This window comes from Sceloporus undulatus, chromosome 3, assembly GCF_019175285.1.
Source record: "Sceloporus undulatus isolate JIND9_A2432 ecotype Alabama chromosome 3, SceUnd_v1.1, whole genome shotgun sequence".
NCBI lineage: Eukaryota > Metazoa > Chordata > Lepidosauria > Squamata > Phrynosomatidae > Sceloporus > Sceloporus undulatus.
The window spans coordinates 42,307,577-42,326,846 of NC_056524.1; the positions used below are offsets into that span (position 1 = coordinate 42,307,577).

Consider the following 19,270-nt stretch of genomic DNA (forward strand, 5'->3'; position numbering starts at 1 on the left):
TTTTGTGTGCAAGTGAGGGAAGGTTCCAGAGTCTGTGAATATGTGTGTCAGAAGCAGGAGAGATAAAGGGAACTGTCGCCCTAGCCTTGCTAGAAGAGAAAAGAAACAATAGGGCATAAATGCTGAATTGCAAAACCAGTCAAAAGCAAACAAGCAGAGAAATCAAACAAACAAACAAATAAAGTTACCATCAACCTACCTGTCAGTAGTCCATATATAAAAAGTACAGAGTCCAAACAATTTAGTAGCAATAGATATGAAGGTCCACTGGGCATAAATCTTCAACAAGAGGAAACCTTCAATAAAACAAAGGTCAGTCATGTTTCAACTGTCATCTTCTTCAGTAGCCAGAATTAAAGTTCTTTAAGGGGCTCTTCAGACCAGCCATTAAGGCTGGCCTGGGGGCAGAGTCAGGGCGTTACGTCCACATGACACACATCCTGACTTTGTCCCCAGGGCGCCATGATACTGTGCGCTGCTCCACATGGCACGTGGTGTCATGGTGCTCCTCCAGCACTGTGTCTGGATGATGCAGCACTGAAGGAGAGCCATATAGCCACGGCACTGTGGTTATTGTACCCTGGAAAGGACAGATCGGGCCCACGGCATGCGGTTGCCATGGCACGGATCCAGCTAGGAAAGTGGTGGCATTGCGCCGTCCCTTAGGGGCTGTGTGTACAGCTCCATAATCATCTAATTCTTCCCACCAAACGTATCACTGTAGAATTTCTCACAGAATACGAATAAAGATGCCTCTTGCTTTCATTACGCCCAGCCTTCATACCCATTGCCAGACCATGATTTACCTGTTGTCACCTTCAGCTATGTCCATCACCACTGACAGGTGGTCCTCGGAGCAAAAGTATTTCCCACATCTGTCCTGTACTCAGTTTCTGTCCTTTGACAAACTGTCCCTCAGCTTCATTGTGGTTTGCCTTCTGTGGATGCTGAAACTTACTTGGGACTCTACCTTTGCACGATTTACTTGTTTCTGTCTAGCTGAGCAATCTGCTTCTAATGATGGCTCCCTAACCACCATCTGAGAAGCTTACAAGCAGGATGTGAAAATCACCAAGTTTTTCCTTATTTGCATTCAGCTCATGATACTCATAAATATAATGTCTTTGATCATGAAGGATTGTTGATGAATGGAAGGACTTCCATGGGATGCAAAACGGAAGTGAAGTGCATAAGGGTCAAACCTAGTGGTAAACATTAATTGCTTTTACTTAAAATGCACTGCATGACTTTTACTTTAAATGCACTGCGGTTGTTCCATAATCTTGAGTCATTTCATGGAAGCGAAAACAAAGTTTTCCTCTGAGTAAACAAGTTCTGAATCTTAAACACCCACCAAACGTAATCAGAATGGAACTAACATAACTATTTGCATGTGTATATAGCTCCGTCTCCATGCCCCACTTTTAGTACTAGTACTGGTGGTTACCTCTGTAAGTAGCACTATTAGCAAAACCCAAAAATGTGCCACCCAACTGTGCTTTTTCTCCTAAAGTGAAGAAATACACTTCAGAAGCAATATCTTCAGTGGATTCTGCTGGAATCATATGACAGGCTACTTTTTCATGTGATAAGCTGACTTTTTTTTCTGTGAAAAGGTTATCATTATCCAATCAATGATATTCCCTTGAAATAAATGCCTCTTTTCTAAGGAGCCTGGGTTTGAACGGACCAGTTCTATTTAAAAAACTTTTTTTTCTTGATTTCTACTATAGAAAATTATCTTTGCAAAGACAGCAGTTTTGTTCAGAGAACCAATGAAAATAGTGGCTTGCTCTGTTTCCTCAGTGATCACTTTTGAATGTATGCAGACAGGAAGCCCTGAAGAGTGGTGAGGCAGAAGAAGGAACCACCCCCCAAGCCAAAGGAGCTAATCAGTGAGGAACATACACAGTTGCCATAGAAATCAAGGGATGTGGAAAGAGCTGCTAGATGAAATGAAGCATTTGTACCCGAAGATAGTAACAGAGGATAGATGTACTACAGAATGGATGGGGTGGTGAGAAGACAGTCTGAACCATGGATGCAAAATCTGACATTAACTGTGTTACCAAGTGGTGTGGCATGTATGCCTTGCTCACTATTGTAATGGCCATGGCAACAATGGGTAAGTCCAATCTTTCATAGATGATATGATTTTCCCCCCTAATGTTTCTAGCTGAATCTCCAAATGCTAACTAATGTGCCCTTGCCTCAATGCCAGTCCTCTTAGAATGCACAACATTCCTCTCCTTCCATTGTGAAAACACTTCTTTTCAATGCCTGAGGGCTTAAAGGTGCTTTAAAAATACTCAGATGCTTTGGGGAAGAACAAGGTATTTAAAATGTGTGGCTTGACTACCAAATTGGGATTGCAGTGGAATTAGGGGTAGGAAAAGGTTGCGAGGTTGGTGGGTGATCATCTAGGTCTAGGTCACCTGAATGTTCCTGCCACAGAAGGGTAGATCCCTTATTTGTTTTGGCATCCACAAAAAGCAGTGTTGCCTTTTGGGGGGGGAGGTGGATTTGATATTTGTATGCAAACATTCTCTGGTTGGCATTTCACCTCCTCCTTCTCTACTGGCCCCTATATAGAAGGGCAGGGGGCAATCAGAATGAAGGGATAACAAAGGCTATTTGATTAAGCACTACGTGAATGTATTGCAGGGATCCAAACAAACAAACTCACAGCTCCTGCAGTAGTGCGACCAGCAACTGATACAGCAAACACATACACAGAATAGTGGGTGGGCAATGTCCCCTGGCTCTGATGTAGCTAGATAATGGAAGTCCTCTGTGTCCTTCCAAACTGATTTTAATTTGGATGAAAAGAGGGGTGTATAGCAGTAAAAGGTCAAAGATGGGGCAAGGATACTGTGCAGTGGAACTGGGACATGGTGCTTGTGCAGATACAGCCTCTGCCTTTCAGTTTTGCCTACATGAAAGGATATCTCATAAAATGATCTGGAAAGCAGGCAGCAGGGATTTTGATGGTGAAGAACCCAGGGCACAGAGAGAACACAGTTGTTAGTAAATACCAGGGGAAAAGGATAGAGGTGAAGCTGAAGATCCCTGTCTGTTTTCACACAAACATGCTTTGTAGTTTCCATTAAGGTTTTAGACAGAGCTCAGAAAACTAATGTCTTTGGACTACAGCTCCCAGAATTCCTCAGCCAGCTGGATCAGTGGTTATGCTGGTTGTAATATGCTGGGAGTTATAGCCAAGCACAACATGCTTCTAAGTTTCCTTTCAGGAACATGACTTCAGTCTTTTCTTCAAAAACATATGACCGGGAATCTCTTTCTTTCTTAACAGAAGTCTGTATGAAGTTTATTGCATGGAGGCAGAAACTAAACTTAAAGTGAAAACAACCCGCTTTTGCTTTTGTAGGTTGTTTATCACATGACATTCAGGGCATTAGAAAAGAAAAAGTGCGTTTTTCAGATGACGATTGGGTGAAAGAGAAATAATGCGACGTTAACTTGAATGGAAAGTCGCCAAAACCTGCTCCTTTTTACTTTCGGGAACTTCCAAAAGTAAAAAGGAGTGGGTTTTGGTGACTTTCCCTTTGGATTAATGTTGTGTTATTTCTCCTTTACACAAACACGTCTGAAAAATAACCTGCTTTTGCGGGGGGTTTCAGACTTTTAAATCCCGTTTCTACACGGGACTTAAGCAATTTGCCTCCGTGTGATAAACTGCTATGTCACACCTAATTCTGTGGTTACCTCTTCTTCCTTATTTTTGCATACCACAATTTCAGATAGAAGTTCTTAGGAATATATATGAACTAGCTGCAGTTTGGAAGGCCACGAAATGTCACCCGGACGGCTCACCATCCTGTCTGGTGAGGTCAAGTTGATATAGGCTGGAACAATTGTCGGTAAAGTTGGTTCTTCCATGAACCAGAGTGAAGCAGTTGCTTCAAGTCAGCAAATGTTAAGGGCCACAGAGCAGCAGGGAATATGTTGAAAATGTTGGAAGACATTGCTGTCCTGAAGCATCATCAGAGATTGTGACATGTTCCAAGCAGTGTTACTTTTTGCATCTATGCTATTGTAATCCACTCTATGATGATTTCATTCAGATGTTTTGCCAAGCTTTCTCCCCCCCCTCCCCCCAGCCAGTTATGTCTGGCATATGATGTTCTGATTGCTTGTCAGCTTGAATCTAAACATTCTTTCTATACTTTTAATATATTGACAATGTAATGGGTTTACCAAGCTTCAAGGCAATTTTTCCTTTCAGTACACAGCTTTTGTTTCTTTGATGTTCAGTTTCTTCTCTCTATTTCAATGTTTTAACACTTATCCTTTTCTTTGATGCATTCACACAAATATCTTTTCTTTTTTTCAGTACTTTGTGTCATTTATAATAACCCCTGGCCACCAATATTACATGGTAGATATAGTCTATCAGTATCACTTCAAGGTTGTAAAAAATGCTTTGCTGCCATAATTTTCTGAATTTTTCTTTCCAGTGCATTTAGTTGTGATTGAGCCCAGTCAGCAATCCCAACACAATATCAAATAACTGGTGTGACCCAGGATTTATGGACTGAATTATGTTTCTAGCATTACATTTTTATTTTAAAAGTTTATGCACATTTTTGTATGCTCTGTACTAGTGATTTCTTTCACTCTCTAATGTTGAATGCTGTCATCTTGTAATATTCTCAAATATTTGTAATCCTTTTGTGTGTATGTATGTATTTACAGTATTGGCTTATTTAAACCACATGATTTTTTAATTGATTATTTATTTTTTAACAAGTCTGGCTATTATTACTATTTTCCAACTCTTTTACTGGAACAACAATGACTGTTTGAATTTAAACCTTTTAGTTCACTGGAATCTAGTGTTTGTTGCTTCTGTTTAATCACTTTATTTTATAGCGCAAGAAATGCCATTCAGAAACAAATCCTTCAATTAACATAAGTTCAACCAAAACAACTTGCTTTAAAAGAGCACTTTTAAAAGAATAACAAACAATAAAAAAATAATGCATCACCCTGAAAATTTCATGCCTTATATTAACACTGCCAAGTTCTCCTCCATTTACTGTTAACCAAGTGTTGCAGAATTTTATAATAGTTCAGAGAAATTGTCTAATGATTTTGCTGATTCCTAAAATTTCAAGACATTTTTAAATCTGGGAGAATCAAAAGCTTTCCCATTGTTGATCTGTGCTATGTGCATATTTTCTATATCATTTAATAATTAACAAATGATATTGTATTCCTTGGAAACTGCGGCAATAACTCTCCTGTTTCTTTGGATAAAGAAAAAAAATTAAATTAAATCAGAGTGAGATAGCTATTATTGCTGCTAATTTAAATACTGGCAGGTGAATGGTGGCGATTTTCTAGATAACTCCCCCATGGTCAGACATCTTTTTAATCCTGGGATTAAAGCAGTAAGTGAACTAAACTCCATATACATTATTTGGCTCAACCAACACTCCTGGGAACAGAACAACCATAGTCCTTTGGACAGAACACCTCCTATTTCTTTCCCATATAAATGTCATCACTGAATTTATTCTTCCATATATCAGGTAGACATCTTTAAAATATTACAAGTTTAATGATACTTTAAAAAAAGAATAAAATTCAATAAAATTCAATTACTACCCTCACAGGCTTAATAAGTCCTATACATTATAGCAGCCTGAACCTGGATCTTCCCAGTCCTAAGGCAACACTCTATGCTTTACTGGCTCCATATACACACATGTACAGCAGAATAACACCTGACTGAGTCATGTTGAAATTAAGCTTAAATAAATATGTATACATTTCCAAGAAGGATCCTTAAAGATAATAAAACTTTTATTTATACCCCGCTTTTCTGTAAAAACAATCCAAGTGGCTAGTGGAAGTTGTTCCAGAGTCTGGCATCTTGCCCTTTATTCCTTTACCTAGACTGCTCCTCTCAGATGTAATAAAGTAGAAGATGAAAACCACAAATTGGGTGGCTTCTACTTCAGGGAATATGGAGTTTCTCACATGGGATGAATCTCATGCAGAAACTAGATTTAAAGTGAAAACAATCCACTTTTGCGGGTTGTTTTTCACTTTACATTCAGGGTTAACCCAAACAGAAAGTAGGAAAAAAAACCACAAATGCAGGTTTTTCAGATGACCTTTGCATGAAAGAGAAATAACGCAAAAATAACCTGAATGGAAAGCCAACAAAACCCGCTCCTTTTTACTTTCCGGAAATTCCAAAAGTAGAAAGGATTGGTTTTTGTCAGCTTTCCCTTTGGGTTATTTTTGTGTTATTTCTCTTTCTACCAAAATGTTTGAAAAACAACCTGTATTTACTGGTTTTTAGCGGATTTTAAAATCCTGTTTCTGCACGGGATGTGCCTCCATGTGATAAATTCCTATAGGACAGCTACTTTAGCAAGTGGAAGACAGTAGTGATAAGCCTCAAGAGTATAGAACCATGTGTGCCAGCCTCCTAGCCACTCGTGTGGCTGAGCAGAATATGGTGACCCTGCACTAATGGTATTTCTTTCTCTATCCTTCCAGGTAAATTGAGTAAGTCTGCAATAGTTGATACTGCAATTGTACTGGATTGTCCTCAACATGGACCTCAGCTAGTAGTATGGAATGTACGCTTAAACAATGGAACATATTGCTATTTATCATACACGAGTAGGGGAGATTTGAAAGACAAAAACTGCAGTGAAAATGTGAATTGGCTATCCAGACCAGAGCAGCTGCCATCTCTTCAGATAAAGTCACCACAAATTTCCAGTGAAGGAATATACATGTGTTCAGTTGCACACACTAATGGAACTTTCGTCTATGAATATTCTCTAACAGTATTAGGTAAGAAGCTCTTTTTTCTGTTCCATATCTATCTATAGACTATACCTGTTACAACCACCCCCCACCCCCGATTCATTCCAAACAATTATATACCACTTTTCAGATGCTGGTCACTTCTCAGAGCAATTTTCAGTAATAAAACATTTGTTTTTAAAAATTGTACAGTAATGAACCATCAGGGGGGTGAAAAGCATGCTCTTAACCACACCCCCAGAAATTCCATGCCTTGGCAACCTTGCCATGGTGTGATTTAACTGCCATGGTCTCAACCAGTGGGAGGGAAACAAACGTCCATCCCAGCTCCACAGCCTCCAGCGTGGAAGGGGTGGGATGGCCATTATTATTATTATTATTATTATTATTATTATTATTATTATTATTATATCCTACCTTTATTCCATTATAGGGACTTAAGGCAGCAAACAGCAAATTTTAAATAATACAATTTAAAAACAATACAAAAGCATTAAAATGTGTGTGTGTGTGTGTAATTAGCTTCTCTGTCCAGCCACACACACACAGACCCCAAGCTACCGTACCATCCTCAGATGAAATTAAGGCTGTTTTCACAACACCTAATATTGACATGAGTTTTAAATGCCAATCTGGTCAACTTCTGAAGGTGGAATTGGGGCACATGTGTGCAAGGAGGGCAGGTTTGCTATGCTGTCCTTTGCCACAGGCAGTCAACTTTCTTGTGTCAGCTCAGAAGGAGACTGAGGCCAGATAAAGCTGCCAAGTAGATCTGAGGGAGGTAGCAGAAGGTGTAGAGTTGCCACCTGAATACTTCTAAAATGAATAACTACTTTTTGTGTTCAGCTTAACTTTGTTCCTTCTGTTGAATGATGTGAATGGATCATCATCTCTAGCTGTGTGCTGTTTCACATCACACACTCCCACCATGTGAAACTGAGATAAACCATGCTCACCTTTCCGTTGAATGCTGGCAGTTGTCGTGTATCCAGCTAGTCCTTTTCAGTTCTTCATGACAGATCTCCATTACATATGTTTTGGTCTTGCCAAAGGTTGGAAAGGACTTGAAGGCAGACAACACACACACACACACAGAGAAAGAGATTCCAAGGCAGCAGGCTGCCAAATTCCTTCTCACAATAAGAATGACCCACCTCTTCATAGGCCTGGTTGCTCATTTTCTCAAGGTTCAGTCTCCTTCCCACTACTCTCACAGGATCTGAAAACAAACATAATTGGAGTTCTTACAACATTTCACTCTTTGTTAAAGAAATGACGTATACATTTCTAAATTTGCATATGTACAATCAGCACCCTGTATCCATGGATTTCTTATGCACAGATTCAACCATCCACAGCTTGAAAATAAATATACACTCATCCCTCCACATTTGCGGCTTTGGTTTTTGCAGATTTGGTTATTCGCGGATTTTATTAATATGTTCTCTCTAGGAATATCTAGGTCCTCCAGTGCAACTCTATGGTCAAGTTTAACCAAAAGTCACACTGAAGGATCTAGAGATTCCTAGAGAGAACACTCCACTAGGCATTTGTAGCTCCTCCAGTGCAATCCTGTGGTCAGTATCTGGCAGATGTTGACGACAGAGTTGCACTGGAGAACCTAGAGATTCCTAGAGAGGAGTCCTTGCAAGTAAAAACATAGTGTTTTTGTTATTTGCATTGTCCCCACATTCATGGAGGTCCTGTGACCCTAACCCCAGCAAATGTGGAGGAATGACTGTATATATAAATTCCAAAAAGCAATCCTTGATTTTGCCATTTTATATAAGGGACAGCATTTTATTGCACCACTGTACTTTGTGGAAAAAAGAAAAGGAAAAGAAAAGGTAGTTAACCTCAGGAACATCATGGCTGCAGCCAGCTTGGCATTGACTGGAGCGCCAAGAAGAACATATGTGCATGTTGTCCCCCGCAACACTGAATATTTCTGGGATCCTGAATTTTCAGAAGAGACGTTGGAACATAGATGGGACCCAATGAGGACTTTAGAATACTGGACTGCTAGGGATCATATAGGAGAGCAGGTTGCCCACGTGACAGTGAAGGGGAACAAGGAACACATTGTATTCCTTAGCTGCATCTATAAACCAGAACTCAAAAAATGTTACATTTTTTGGACTATAATTTCCGGAATCTTATGGACAGCATGCTCCCTGATTTTTAAAAGTTTTGCTATAAACAGCTGACTTAGGATTTCTAGTTCAAGACAGGTAGGATAACAGGAGAAAGTGAAGCAACATATCCCCCCCCCCCAAATTTAACAAGACCAGCACTATAAACAGGTCTTTTGAAGGTTCCAAACCCTATTGATATCCTCAAAACATATTTTGGTATAACAGGGCTATCAGTAGTTTGATGTTATGTCCCTTTATGTGGAATGTGTGAATTTATGTGCTATTATGTCCACCCTCCATGCTGTATAAATCTGACTCTTTCCCCTAATGATTTTTCCTTTAGTGCCTCCTGAGCTGTCTTTGACCAATAACCTCAATGGCACTCTTGTGTGCAAGGCAGTTGCAGGAAAGCCAACAGCGCAGATCTCATGGAGCCCAACAGGAGATTATGAAACTGAGGTTGAAGGTTTATTCAATGGCACAGAGACAGTCACCAGTGCCTACAATGTCAATGTCACCAGTGCCAATGAGGACGAAGTAACTTGCATTGTCTCCCATCCTGCCTGGAAAGAGGACCGTATCTTAACTCTCTCATTAGGTAACAGTACTTAGATATTCCCCACCCCCATTCAGCCATAGTGCTGGCATATTCTTCCAATAGATTGCAAGGTGGCCCCTTCTTGCATACATTCTGTGAACTACTAGAAGCATCTCTTTTCCCTAAGACATTTCTTAAGCAATGTTGAAACTTGACAATAGGCTTGCTTTTATGTTGTTGCCAGAACCTGGAAAGATTACTTTTTTCAGACTCCCAGAATCCTCTAACTGATATGAGCACAGTCTCAGAGATTCTGGGAGCTGTAGTTCAAAAAGGTAAGTTTTGTAAGTTTGAGCTGCTGCCCAAGTTTGAGCTGCTTCAAAAAGGTAAGTTTTCCAAGTTTGAGCTGCTGCTGTATTAAGGCCTCAACCATGTTGCTGGTACCAACCATCATGGGCTCACTGAATAAACTGTTGGCATGTTAAACCAGCACTTACAGAAATCCCACTGATTCTGTGGGTCTCCTTATGCTAGGATTAGCATTTGGATTTAGGCCTTATTTTCTGTTTGTGTATCATTTGTCTAGGTTGAATATTTAATAGGGTTTGGTTTCGATTCGTTTTATTTTCTTTATATCACCTTGAAATCACTTTATCTCAAATGTTAACTTGTAATAGGTTCTGGTGTGAGAGGAGTAAAGCAGAAGAAAAACTGATGGTTTAAATCTAGTTGTTAGTCCATTAGGTTAATAAGAACTTGGTATGTCTTTCCAAATTTCATGTGGAGTCAATGGATCTACACTAATTAGGATTAAGTTTAGGTTAATATCCTTTCATTCAAATACAGATCCATTCATCCTGCAGTGAATATGTTCCATGGATTGTGGTTTGGTGTTGGCCATTTTATAGTTGGCCTACAATTATTATATTTAAAAAAAAAAAAACAAGGAAAGCTTCCTCAAACAGTGATTCGTATTTATTCTTTGGCTAAGAGCCAGTTTGTGTGCAATACTTTCATTTGGAGACAGTTCTTTGGAATTATTCTTATGAAAGAAATCAACATGGAAAATTTTAGGTCAGCATTTGAGGATCATGTTGATTTTTTTTTTAAAGGGGTTATGGGGATTTTCTAATCTTCTGCTCCTCTGTTCCTTTGGGAAAATCACTTCCATAACATTGCCATGAAGGGAAATACTCTGCTGGAAGCAGCCCTTGATAGTGATTAAATGAAAGGGTTGCTTTATAAAGATACTAAGAGATTTGAATGGTTTGGTTACCAAGGCACTTTTACTTGAGATTATTCTACTGGAGATATGCAATTATTCTGAAATAAAACAGAATAAAAATAAGACTTTCTTTCATGAAAGCAGAGCTTCAACATAGTCTGTTACAAGTTATAACATTACCTGTAATATATTCCTTTTTAAAAAATAATGTAACATCTAGCAACATCGACATTTTCAAGTGTCACTAGAAACATGTATTTCCAAGACATTACTTGTCGCAGTAGTAATTTCAAATGGGAGTTCTGGCTATTTTTATTCATTTTTCTAACTATTCGTTTATAGCGTTTCAGCTTGCAAGGGCTGCTGAAGCAAATTACAGCAAATAAAAGCAGATAAAACCAATAATTTTGGCTGTCCTGTCTTGATGAGCTGTAGTCCAAAAGGCAACTTTTCCAAATGCTACTTTGGATACAAACTGCAAGGAAACCTCCTAAACTTCATATTTTTCTCATGGATAAAGAACACCATAGGACTGCACACAAATTCTAACCTAATTAGTCTTTTTCTTCCAAATTGATTCATCATTTGCAGCTATTGTTGTTGTTGTTAACTACCCTCGAGTTGATCTCGACTCAGGACAACCCCATGGATGAGACATCTCCTTGATTCCCTGTCCTCTACTGCTCTGCTTCGTTTCTGCAAACCTATACTTGTGATCGCCTCAATAGAGTCCATCCATCTAGCATGCAGCCTTGCTGTCTTTCTACTTTCATCCACCAGTCCTAACATTATTGTTTTTTCCAATGAGTCATGCCTTCTCATGATGTGTCCAAAGTACGACAGCCTAAGATTTGTCAGCTTGGCTTCCAGAGAGATTTCTGGCTTACTCTGCTCTAGGACCCATTTGTTTGTCTTTTTGGCTGTCCATGGAATCCTCAGTATTCTTCTCCATCACCACATCTCAAATGAATTGATTTTCTTCCTGTCCTCTTTCCTAACTGCCCAGCCCTCACACCCATACAAGGTAATAGGGAATACAGTAGCTTGTATGATTCTAACTTTTGTGCTCAGCTGTGTATCTTTGCATTTTATTATTATTATTATTATTATTATTATTATTATTATTATTATTTAGTTCTTTCATTGCTGCTGTGTCATTCTTAATCTTCTGATTTCATAGCTGCATTTCTATCAGTATTTGATCCCAGGTATGAGAACTCTTTTACTATTTCCTCATTGTCTCAGTTGAATTTGTGTAGACTCTCCTTGGTCGTTATTTTTGTTTTCTTTATGGTTTGGCATCAAGCCTGCCTTTCCACTTTCTTCCTTGACTTTCCATAGTAAATGTTCCAGGTCTGTGAGGTTTTCTGTTAGTACTTATGGTGTCAACTACATTGTTGATATGCCTTCCTCCTATTTTCACTCCTCTTTCTCTGTCCAAGCCTGCTTTCTTTACAATATCTTCTACATATAAGTTAAACAGTAGGGTGATAAGATGCAACACTGTCTGACCCCTTTGCCAATTGGGAACCATTCTGTTTCTCTGTGTTCTGTTCTGACAGTAGCCTTTTGTCCTGAGTATAGATTCCACATCAGGACTAACAGATGTGTTGGCACTCCCATGTCTTTAAGGGCACTCCAGAGCCTTTCATGATCTCTGCAGTTGTATCTATTAATAGTGGAATCCTATGCATGTCTACTTAGAAGTACTTAGAACAGGGCAGGGCAACTGTGGAATGCTGGCAGAATGCATTAGCCCTCCCCCCAGAAGTCCATGGAGGGTTGCACCCTCCAATGCACTTGCTCCACCAAAAAACAACAACAACAACAACAACAACAAAACCAAACAATAATTTAAAATATTTTAATTAATTTTAATTAAATAAAAAATTAAATTTAATTAAATCAAAATTTTAATTTAATTTAAAAATTGATTATTATTTTTTGGCTCCCAAATGCCCTCTTGTCTAAGGGACATGGAGAATGTTCTCATCGTGTTTTGGACCTATGCCTAAGGGAGGCCTTTTTAAACAACAGGATATGATTAGAAGTCACTTCCTGTTCAGTTTGGTTTTTTAAAAAGGCTTTTCCTGGAGGTTCCCGAAATGTAGTAGAAATGCTCCCCCCTCATTATTTAACCTCTTGGGGGGGTCGCTGGGGCCACTTGTGTCTACAGGCTGCACTTTACCCAACCCTAATCTAGGAGGTACCTTTGTACTCAGTTAAGCCTAAGGTTATAATAATTTGTATTTCTGACACTTCAAAATCTTCAGGCACATACAACGCAAGAAGGACAGATACTACATTGACAATTCTTTATAGCAGCCTCATTTGTCTCTTGGGACTCTTCATACCTCTACTGTTCATCTATCTCTGGAGGTTTTTCCATAGAAGGTGTGTATGTTTAATTTATACAAACCCTAATATGTACATGGTTTTAAATTATTTTAAACTATTTTACCCAGTTTTCATCTGTCTTTTCATAACTTGTTAAAGGGTATAATATGATGTAGCCTTTTGAAATTGTTTTGTTTACACTGTTTTAAATGAATGAGTTTGGTTTTATTGTATGCTGCCCTGAGATCTTTGGCTAGAGGATGAAATATAAATATTTAAATTAATAAAGGCATAAATAAATAAACTTATATCATGTTTCACAGCTTTGTGCAATGGATCAGACCCATAAATTCAGTTTAATGATAGAAACACAGAAATGCCTTACTTAAGAAACCATTTGGGGGTTAGAAAATGATTGACACAGTGAAATGTAGGGTGATTGTATGTTTTCAAACAAATTAAGAATGATTACATAGTTGTGGTAATACTGGTGCTGAAGCCAGGCCCCTGTAGCCCAAGTGAAGGAGGTGAATTTATCCTTTATATTAGCCAAAGAACTAGCATATCTTACCCAGAGCTTAGAAAAGTTACTGGCCATGTTGGCTTTGGGATTGGTGGGATCCTAATGCTCAAAATTAATTTTTCCAGATTCTGATCTTACCCTATTAGGATCAGGCTGTAAGAGAAGGAGGAAAATGCTTTGGTGATTTGATATAAGAGCATATTAGATTGGAAATTACACCACTGTCAAGGTATGCAAAGGGATCTTGTAGCACCTTTGAGACTAACTGAAAGAAAGGAGTCTACGAAAGCTCATGCTATCAGCTTCTTTCTTTCAGTTAGTCTCAAAGGTGCTACAAGATCCCTTTACATACTGATTTTTCAGACTAACAGAGCTATTTTTAAATACTCTCAGGGGTATATTTATGGGGTGCTGGTGGCAAAACAAAGGCGTTGACTCTCCAAACAAGAATTCTGCCTCCGAGGAAATTTTCCTTCGGTTCAAAAATTTCTAGCTTTGCAGATACGAGATACTGATCATTCATACCTAGAACTCTTTATATTTGCCATGTTACCATTCCCTTGGTAGTTTTGCCTGTCCCACCTTTTTTTGAATGCCTAAATTGTATTTTTAAATGTTCATTTGAAGTTTTAAATTACCGCAAATTAGAAATTTGGGGACAGGAGAAAAATTTCATTGGGAAAGGAGCATTCTTATTTGAGGGCCAGTGCCCCTTTTTCATTCTCACTACATAAATCTGAAACACAGTGCATAAATAATCCAGTTTGAGACTGCTTTAACTCCCCTGGTTTAGGGCTAGGGAATCCTGGGAATTGTAGTTTATTGTGGCACCAGAGCTTTCTGACTGAACAGGCTAAATGTGTCACTAAACTATAATTCCCAGAATTTCTTAGCATTCAGCTAGGACAGTTAAAGTGGTCTCAAACTGTTAAATATTTCTGCAGTGTTTTGGACCTTAGGTACATGTCTGGCTACACTCTTATACTGGACATGTTCATCACAACCCATTTTGTATGGCATCTCTCTGGAACATGGGATTTCCTTCTTTTCCCTCTTATAATAGAAAAACAGATGTCAATGAGCTGAAAAACCCTGAAACAGTTACAAGAAGATTGAGCTTCCAGGTAAGACCAAGGAGATAATATAATACCTACAATGCTGTAGTAGACAGGTACAGGTTGCTAACCGTGCTACATGGTGGAGTTGCCTTTTGGAAAACAATACAATGCAGTGTGAAATGTCTGCCCAGAGAAAACTTATTAATGGAGGTGGCAAGTGATAAGATAGCTATGGATCCCCAGCTGTCACCTTCACAAAGTTATTGTGGTGATACATATTTATTGACATCAGAAGTGACTTGGGTTGCACCAACAGCATTGAGCCCAGTAAGCATCTGTGTCTGTGCATCTTTCCCATTGGCTCCCATGCACAATAACATCAATGCACAACATGAAACCCACCAAACCAAAGAGGGCACCAGACAGGCATTGGGACCTGTCAGGAGCATGAAAATTTGCCTACTTTTTGGAATTTTTTGCAGGGTTTTGTTTTTCTTTTTTTCAAATATGAGGGTTTATGAGACCCTTGCTATATAAATTATTATATAATTTGTGAACATGTTGCGCATCAGCATGTATTTACTTAAATGTCAGCTTCAAGGAAAATGTATTTAAACATATGATCAGTTTATATTAATGTATATATACTTAGTCATGTTCACATCCTATTCCCTCTTTTATTCTTTTTCTTTTTTCTTTCCCTGTATCTATCCTTTTAAAAATTCCAGTATACATATTTTTGATATTTTAAATTAAATTTTATTTAATTATTTAAAATGTATTTAATTAGTTAATTAAATTAATTCTAATTAATGAGAAGCCATATATATCTTTCTAATATAAAACAGTGCCCAAAGTGGCTAACAGCATTCAAAACCACAATATGAACACAATTAAAATTTTAAAACCATGAGAGACATTGACGAAGAATGTTAGAAAACAAAACTTAGAAGCGACAAGTTATTTCAAGTTTCAAGCCATATAAAATGATAGGAGTTTATCATATGAAGGAGATTGGGAGTTTATCCCGTGTATATCCTGGAAAAATTGTGTAATTACGTGAAATGGTTTCACATGATGTTGCACAAAACCCACCATTAAAGTGGTCACAAAGAAGCATTAACGCACATCTTTTTACCTTTGGGATTTCAATGACAATGCATTTACGATATCACTTTATTTGCGCAATTGCATGTGATAATCATTCGCTTTAATCTCTCTTTAATGCTGAAATTAGCTTCAGTGTGATAAACTCCATAAACCTTTCCCCCCAAAGAGTGGATGAGTAGGATATAACAATGCTAAACTTCAAAATTAACATAATGATCAAGAACTGAATTTAAATTTAGGAATTATAATGATTTTTTTTTAGTTACTGTTTTTAGTTTCCTGTAAAACTAGTAAAACTTAAAACCTGATGTATTTATTTTATAACTATTGTATGTTGTTAAATAATTTTGTATTGCTTTAATTGTAATAATTTTAATTGCTTTTAAAACTGCATTGGTAGATTGTAATTGATTTCCTTCTGTGAGCCATCTTAGGTCTCACTCTGGGAGAAATGTGACATATAAATAAATTAAAGAAACAAATAAAAAGATTTTAGAAAATTTTAGTGGAATTGTTCAAGTTTCATGCAATTCTTGTATTAGGTCTATTTTTTTAAAAAAAAAAATAGTAACAGTTACACACAATGTGTTACTTTTCAAATACAAGAACAGCAATATATTAATTTTTCCAAACAGTACAGTGAGTAACAGGAATGAATGACTCTGTTAAAAAGTGAGAGTCAGCATTTAAAAAACCAAACTCAAGGCTAATGAAAAGCAAACATGTGGTTAGTGAGCTACATCCAGCTTTGTGGTTTGCACTTTTGCAACTGTAATCACAAAAATATGCTTTCACAAAAGAAAGGAAGCCATATCTACTCTCCATAGCACAGTCATTTCCAACCTGGGACATTTGACATATGCTGAATTCCAACTTCCGTCATTACTTGCCAGCATAAACCCTGAGGCCCCCTGAGTGGGGATGATGGGATGTCACCCAACACATGTGGAGGGGGTCAATTTGGGAAGGGTGGCCCTAGAGCATGTCACATCTGATACTTTCTCAGAGCTTGAAAATGTTATTTTTCTTGGCTACAGTTCTCAGAATCCCAATGGTAGCTAATGGATTCTGTGAGCTGCAGTCTTTCCCCAGCTCTGCTGAACTCTTTCCTGAGGCAGTTGTTCCTTGAATATTTTAGTCACCACATAGAATCCCAAGCAACATCATTGGAAAATGCCACCTCAGTGGAAGATGGGCCAGGTTACTAGTTTTTGCACCCATTTACACAGGAGAGGAAAAAGGGAAATTCTTGGTAACTTCATACTAAGTAAAAGCCTTTATATACTTCATCAATATAAAGTTTAGCTTGACAACTTTTTTTCTCCATTCTCTACATGTCTATCCATTCTTTTTTTTTTTTACTTTTCCCAAAAATGCAAATATGTTTTTAATGTTTTTAATGTTTGTAAAAGTGCACAGATTTATTTATTTATCTCTTTTTAAAAATTTACAAAGTCTTAAGATTCAAATTCTAAAAGTTTTGTGGTTCAGATTGGACAAACTATGAGCAACAGTTTGGAAATGTTACTTTTTGAGGTATAATTCCCAGAATCCCCTCACTGAAAGATTCTGGGAGTTATGATTCAAAACAGTAACTTTCCTAGTTATGGATTTGGCCTTGGATGCCAGAATTTTTAAAAAATCAAAAAGCAGGATTTTAGACTGTGGCATAGGGAATTTGTGTATTTTGCAATGGAACAATACGATAATGTCAAAATTAACTTTATTTATAACTGTGCAAGTCAAAAGATTTTTACCAATGTATATCATACAATGAGAGAAACAAATAGATTTGCTGATGCTTCTTTCACTTTTAAAAAAATACTTCACAAGTTTATTTGGAAGATGAGCTATCTACTATTCTCAAGGGCTGTGCATTTGTTTTGTAGGAGAATGAGACGCAGCCATATGCCACCTTTGTGCAAGTGGAAAATGTTATCTATGACAAAACAAGTGACTTCTCGCCTGAGTTTTCAAGTTCAACATGAATCATGACCTTAGCCAAGCTTTGTGAAGATATGTAAAAAAGTGGGGAAACCCCACTTTAATAGCAATGAAGAAGAAATGTTATTTCTTTAAAGACACACTCCTTCTGAACATGGTTACATTTTGGTTTCCCCATCTATATCATAAGACCGACAACATCTTGTTGTCTCTGACAGTGCACTCTCTTCCCTGAGTGAAAAGCCAGATCTGGTTATCTGCTCTGCAAAAAACATACAATACAAGGAGCTGAGCAATTCTGCAATTCTGTCCAGGCTTCAAGGAATTCTTTCAAAATTCTGTTGTTCTTAAATACAGTGGTACCCCGGGATACGAATTGATCGCGTTACGAAATTTCCGGGATACGAAAAAGTTAGATTGGAAAAAACTGTTCCGGGATACGATGTTTTTTTTGGGTTACGAAATTTATTTCGGCGCGAAATTCAAACGCAAAACGCGGCTAGCGGCTTTCCAGCGGCTTTTCGGGTTGCGAAATGTATCGGGTTACGAACGGAGCCGCGGAACGAATTAATTTCGTAACCCGAGGTAGCACTGTATTCCATTTTGTATCATAAGCCTTCTTTTTTCCCCTCTTCCCCAAGGCCCAGCATTTGGATACCAGTTTAGAAAGCTATGCAAAGAATCAGTTATAAATACTGACATTGCCATCACTCTGCCTAAATGCTGCGGGGCATTCATATTTGAATAGTGTCCTATGGTGGGTATTAACAGTCTCAGGAGATTACTATATGCAATTACATCTGAAAAAACATCTTTGGTATCACATGCTGCCACCTCCAACCCATAGCTGCTGTGTCTCTGAAGCATGGTTAAGGCATCCCTTTTCATTGATGGGGGAAACCTGTCAGTGACCTCCCAATTGCGCTAGTCCTCTGGTGCCAAAGGTTACTACCAGTTGTGATATTAATAGTCATGTGGTATCAGTGTCCCCCCTCTCCCATCCCTTGTCCTAATTCCCCTCGCTATTTCCAAGCAGGCTGATTGCCTTTATTTTATTTTTTTATTTCTTTTCCCTGTTTTTTTTTTAAACTTAAATCATATGAGCAGAACTCTGGAGTTACATGAAAAAGTGGAAATAAAATTAAAATTAAAATACCGAAAGGCATGCTGGATAGGGCATAGGGCAGGGATGTGGGGTTAAGGGGGAGTCCAGAAGAAAGTGTGACAGCAGCAGCAGTTCCAATGATGGGATTGTGAAGACATGCAATATTGGCTGCACTGAAACTGGTATGTTTCATTTTTTTAAAAACTGATGTAATTGCTGCAAGAATGGGGCTCATGTGGTAATGTGCTAAAAGTACAGGCTGAAATAGGAAGATCTCTCAAACTGTTCTACAAGCAGAACATTTAAGAAGGGGCAAAGTTTCATTATTTACTAGATTTCTTACAGTATTAATAGTAGTTAAAGGAAGCCACTGCTCAATTTTTGCAGGCTAGGATAACTTGGCCCTAGCTTGTTATTGGTGACTGTCCTGAATGGATGAAACCTCTCCAAGACCTTTTTCCTCCACTGCTCTGCACAGGTCCTGA

At 38.2% G+C, this 19,270-nt stretch overlaps 1 protein-coding gene across 1 annotated transcript; it reads left to right on the plus strand.

The window, feature by feature from the left end:
* The first annotated feature begins 1,880 nt into the window (after positions 1–1,880).
* On the plus strand, positions 1,881–18,107 carry CD200R1 (CD200 receptor 1). The gene is made up of 6 exons (XM_042456739.1): positions 1,881–2,125; positions 6,535–6,837; positions 9,289–9,543; positions 12,982–13,102; positions 14,632–14,692; positions 17,626–18,107. Exons 1-6 carry the CDS (start codon positions 2,038–2,040, stop codon positions 17,722–17,724), a joined length of 927 nt encoding a protein of 308 aa, XP_042312673.1. The 5' UTR covers positions 1,881–2,037; the 3' UTR covers positions 17,725–18,107.
* The last annotated feature ends 1,163 nt before the right edge of the window (positions 18,108–19,270 follow it).

Excerpts from the sequence above, each read along its gene's own strand:
- CD200R1 (XM_042456739.1), top strand. The coding sequence starts at position 2,038 with ATGGATGCAAAATCTGACATTAACTGTGTTACCAAGTGGTGTGGCATG. Across the intron at positions 2,126-6,534 it reads AATGGCCATGGCAACAATGG|GTAAATTGAGTAAGTCTGCA; the intron begins GTAAGTCCAATC and ends CTATCCTTCCAG. Across the intron at positions 6,838-9,288 it reads ATATTCTCTAACAGTATTAG|TGCCTCCTGAGCTGTCTTTG; the intron begins GTAAGAAGCTCT and ends TTTTTCCTTTAG.